The 5,250-nt window shown below is 43.8% G+C and overlaps 1 protein-coding gene across 1 annotated transcript; it reads left to right on the plus strand.

The window, feature by feature from the left end:
* Positions 1–1,761: 1,761 nt before the first annotated feature.
* Positions 1,762–2,700, plus strand: LOC130022208 (zinc finger protein 675-like; the record flags this gene model as incomplete). Its single annotated transcript, XM_056112964.1, has 1 exon — positions 1,762–2,700. A coding segment is annotated over exon 1 (939 nt), but the record flags the coding sequence as incomplete, so codon positions are not given.
* Between the last annotated feature and the right edge of the window lie 2,550 nt (positions 2,701–5,250).

The raw sequence follows: 5,250 nt of genomic DNA on the forward strand, positions 1-5,250 counted from the left end.
GGTCTGTGCTGCACTCATGCTGCTCTTCATTTCCCTGGAATGTCAGTCACAGAATGATCCTGTAATTTGTTTCCATGGCTTTCGAATAAGTAAGACCATAGCAGAGCTAGTTTGGATCTAAATGATAGTACAGCAGGGAGTTCCTTGCAGTGCCTGAAGGTGACCTGTTCAATAATTTGTTCAGTAACCTGGTTTCCCGAACATTACCAGCTCTACTCAAAAACAAAAACAAAACCTAGTGTAGAATTGCCAAGATCCTCACAGTTTTCCACTATCCAAATCTTTTCTTTAGTGTTGGACTCTTTGGACTCAGAGAACCACAGAAATGTACTCTTAACTACATGGCATCATTTTATGACATGTGGATATATTGCATGTTTTGTTCAGTTTCATAACTGAAACCGCGACTTCAGGATTTGGCATTACAGCACTTTGATTTGTGAATGGGGTCAGCAAGTATGAGTGAGTTGGTAAGATTCGCTAATTCAGAATAAATATTATTATGCCAGCAGGAGTGGACCAAGTATGTGATTGTTAAGGTGGAAGGCTGGGAATGGCAGGGAGGAATTCCAAAGTCTGATGCTTGGAGTACAGGACCCTTAGCTTCACTACGTGCTGAAATAAACCACATATAAAAATACTGTGAATTTTGATTTGCTTAACAGTGATAGTCGTTTTGAATGCTAATTTGTGCGCTCTAGAGAGGGTGCAGTGAGAAATATACTTTCTTTGCACAAGGATAGATGGTCCTTACCCAGAACTCCTTATAGACAGCATAGACCCACAGAAATGATCCTAGACACTACATGGTGTGCCCCTCCACCCACCTAAACCCCAATAAATAGAAACTACAAAACAGAAAGAACAAAAAACTTCATTGATCCTGAAAGCCATCACTTGTGGTGAGAGCTTTGCAATGACCACGTGGTCTGTCTCAGCTGCGTGTCGTTGCAGGGTTGTCTTCACCCCTGCATCACAGGTTCCACACAGAACTTTAACCAAATCCACATGTGGATCTATTTCATTTTCTCTTGAAATAGATGCTTCCATTTTCTATAGAAGGAATTATGTCCAGTTGTATTCCTTCATTAAATTAAAGGGGAGAAAGCCACAGAATTTACTGACTCTGCATCCATCAATTTCGTGTGTCCAACTTACAGTAACATGAAATTATTCTATCGTAAGACAATTCATATGTCGGACATTGCATTTGTGTGGTGCATATGTGTGAAACCACAGCTGAAAGGCTCAGTTTTTTGTCAGGAAGACTCAGTGTATAAGTCAATAATTAGAATCCTCTGTTGTTCTACAGGAAAGCTGCCACCCCGAGTGGAATGCTCTGATCCTACACTGTGTGGCAATGTCTCTAGTGAGCAATCCTACCCTCAGCCCCATGAGGACGCCGAGACAGGCGGGATGTCTTCTGAGGGTGATCAGAATGGCGAGAGCTACCTCACTCTGAAGAAGCCCTCTCCTGGAAAAAGTTCCTTGGAGTGTGTTATTCTCAGTTCACAGGCAAAAAATTCCCCAATGGGGCACCTGCTAGGGAGAGGAGCACTGTTTATAGTGAATCCCTCACAGCAACACACCCTCAACAACAATCACCATGAGCAGAACCCATCTACGTGTAAGGAATGTGGCGGAGCCTCCCCATGTTCTCAGCACTGTGTTGTTCCCTTAAAAAACCACAGTGGACAGAATCCCCAGAAAAGTCAGCCCCGAGAACAAAGTGTGAGTCAAGGGTTACCCCATAATGACCATATGGATATAAATGCAAGAGTGAAACCTTATACATGTGAAGAATGTGGAAAGATCTTCAATAGATCAGCACATCTTATTTTGCATAGGAGAATTCATACAGGAGAGAAACCATATAAATGTCAGACTTGTGGGAAGGCCTTTATTCGGACCTCACATCTTAATAGACACATGAAAACTCATAGTGGAGAGAAGCCTTATATATGTCAGGAGTGTGGCAAGGCCTTTACTCAGTCGTCAAGCCTCAGGAGACATGCAATTATTCACACTGGAGAGAAACCGTATAGATGTAAAGAATGTGGAAAGGCCTTTGTTTGGGCCGGAAGACTTGGTTTACATAGGAGAATTCACATTGGAGAGAAACCGTATATATGTAGGGAATGTGGGAAGATCTTTGCTGTAGCCTCAAATCTTAGTGTACATAGGAGAATTCACACTGGAAAGAAACCGTATATATGTAAGGAATGTGGGATGGCCTTTGCTGTAGCCTCAAGTCTTAGTGAACATAGGAAAATTCACACTGGGGAGAAACCATATATATGTAAGGAATGTGGAAAGGCCTTTGCTTGGGCCTCAACATTTAGAGAACATAGGAGAATTCACACTGGAGAGAAACCGCATATATGTAAGGAATGTGGGAAGGCCTTTGTTGTAGCCTCAACACTTCGTGACCATAGGAAAATTCACACTGGAGAGAAACCATATATGTGTGAGGAATGTGGAAAGACATTCACACGGTTCTCTTCCCTTACTCTGCACATGAGAATTCATACTGGAGAGAAGTCTTACATATGTATGGAGTGTGAAAAGGCCTTTACTTCTTCCTCACAATTGACTGTACATAGGAGAATTCACACTGGAGAGAAGCCATATATATGTAAGGAATGGGGGAAGGCATTTGCTACAGCCTCAAATATTAGTGTACATAGGAAAATTCACACTGGAGAGAAACTTCATATGTAAGGAATGTGGGAAGGCCTCTGTATGTCCTCAATACTTAATGTACATAGGAGAATACCACAGGAGAGAAACCATATACATGTAAGAAATGTGGAAAGGCCTTTTGAGAAGTCTCATATTTAGTGTACAAAGTAGCATTCACACCAGAGAAAAACTTTATATATGCGAGAAATGTGGCAAGGCCTTCTGCCATTCTAAATCCTTGCTATGCACAGGAAAATTCATAGTGGAGGAAAACCTTATTAGTGTCCGACTTGTGGGAAGGCCTTCATTTGGTGCTATTCTCTTACTCAGTATGTGAGAATTCATACTGAAGACAAACTGCATATATGTCAGTAATGTGGGAAGGGCTTAATGTACCCCTCACACCATAATAAACATATAAAAATTCATACCGGATGATTTGATCCCTTAATAACAGTCTCTAAGGACAGAACAGGACAAGTCATTCAAGCAAGTTTCCTTTGGACACAATTGTCGAGGGTGTTAAAAAAGTGCAGTTAAGAGGGAAGTAAGCCTGCCTGCTCGGAACAGGCTTCTCATGTCACTGAAAGTTACCTGCTGATTTTCACCCGGGCTTCACCTATGCCAGTATTCTAGTGCTTAGAATTGCTTGTGTGTTAACTTGTAAATAATGGGACCTGGTGATGAAAATAAGGAGGAAGGTGACTGAATGAACAGGTATAGAAACACCCCCCTGCTCAGAGCTGTCACAGCTCACTACTCTCTTATTGTTTGCTATGCTTCTGGCTTGGCCCAGAGGGGCTGTTTGGTGGGTATTATGGCAGAAATAAACCAAGATGCAGCACTGAATTCTTTGAAAATGGAAAAACAGGTAAACCTTCATTCTTCAGTCTTTCCTGTGTTAGAATTTGGAATGCTTGAGCACCCTGAAAATCCCGGTTTGGGAATTTGAGCAGCAGGTAACGCCAGCTTGTAGGGTACTTTCATGCTTTTATTTACTTGTTCTGGATATCCAGGCTTTAGTGGATGTGGAGCTTTTGAGGGGTGCATTGGGGGCTGTTCTGTGGCTCAAGTGTCATGGGTGAAGGTGCGTTATCCTGAGGGCCTCTGCAGCCACGATCACAACCATGTCCAAGATGGCACTGGAGGGTGGGCACATGGACTTCAGGCCTTGGTGTGAGGAGTCTGCAGAGAGTGGGGGTCTTGGCCATCTCATTCCTCCCTACTCGAGACTACACAGGACCATGTTTGGAGCCTTTGGACTGTACATAACACTTATCGAACCTCCAGATATGTTCACGGCCAGCCCCCAGAGGAAAAGGACACTTTTGTGATTGGTCATTTTCACTGGCTTCCGTGCTGGGTTTGGGACTTTGGGACGTGTTTGGACAAGTGAGAGATATTTGACTCTGAAAATTTACTCTTTGGATTATTATTATTATTTATTATTATTGGTTTTTTTTGCTTTTTGTGTCATACCCAGCTTTTCACATGGGTTTCTCCTGGCTTATGCACTCAGGAATTACTCTTGGTAAAGCTCAGGGGACCATATTGTTGCTGGGATTCGAAACCGGGTTGGACATGTGCAAGTCAAACATCCTACCTGCTCTGCTATCACTTCAGCCCCACTTTGGATTAATTTTACTAGCTTTTTTTAATTCAGGGGAGTTGAAAGGGATTCTTTGATGCTCAAGGTATACTTCTGGTTCTGCAGCTCAGAAATTATTCTGCAGTGCTGCTGGGTTCCTATGGGATGGGGAGGTTTGATCTGGATCAGCAAGGCAAGCATCCTACTCGCTTTATAGTGAGTCCAACCCCAATATTGGTGGTTTTTTCCATATATAGAATTTCTACTTCCCAGGTGTATGGTACCACCAGCAGGTCAATCTGTGCCTCTTAGGCGAGTGCATCAGCAGAATGATGGCACTATCAGACTTCCAGATACTCCGAAATAGATGCTGTACCTTTGGCCAGACAACAAAAATGTTGGGCAAAGTCTTCCAAGAAAGTAAATGGCCAAAAGTTAGGTATGTGCAAGACACACCAACAAACCATTTCCGGCTCAGCTATATAATTGGAGGCAAGGTCTCTCTGGTTCCTGATCAAACTGCTTAAAGGCTATGATCCCAGAGACTCAGAGACAAATCTCGGAACCCAGCGGCTTTTTGCAGAGATGCCCCTGGTTCCCGCAATGAGCTACCAGTGACAGACCACCACAAGGGGAAAAGGGTGTGTATCTCCGCCTGATCCCACTTGGTGGCTCAGTGGCCACCATCTTCCAGAGGCCATTGGACAGACAGGTTTGGGCCTGCAGTGACAACACATGTGGGGCCTCATGAGATTGGGGCGGACTCTGCCCTTTCCTCCCCACCTCAATGAGACCCCGAGTTGCTACCCATGTACGGACTGTCTGGCTCTTGATCACTAGGCCATGATCCCAGAGTCTCAGTAACAAATCTTCGGAACCCAGCGGCTTTCAGCAGAAATATGTCTGGTCCCCACAGTAGGTTACCAAAGCTGAGTATTTCAGGTGGCAATAGGTTTCATGCCTGGCGACTCAGTGGCCGC

This window comes from Sorex fumeus, unplaced genomic scaffold (assembly GCF_029834395.1).
Source record: "Sorex fumeus unplaced genomic scaffold, SorFum_2.1 ptg000019l, whole genome shotgun sequence".
Lineage (NCBI taxonomy): Eukaryota > Metazoa > Chordata > Mammalia > Eulipotyphla > Soricidae > Sorex > Sorex fumeus.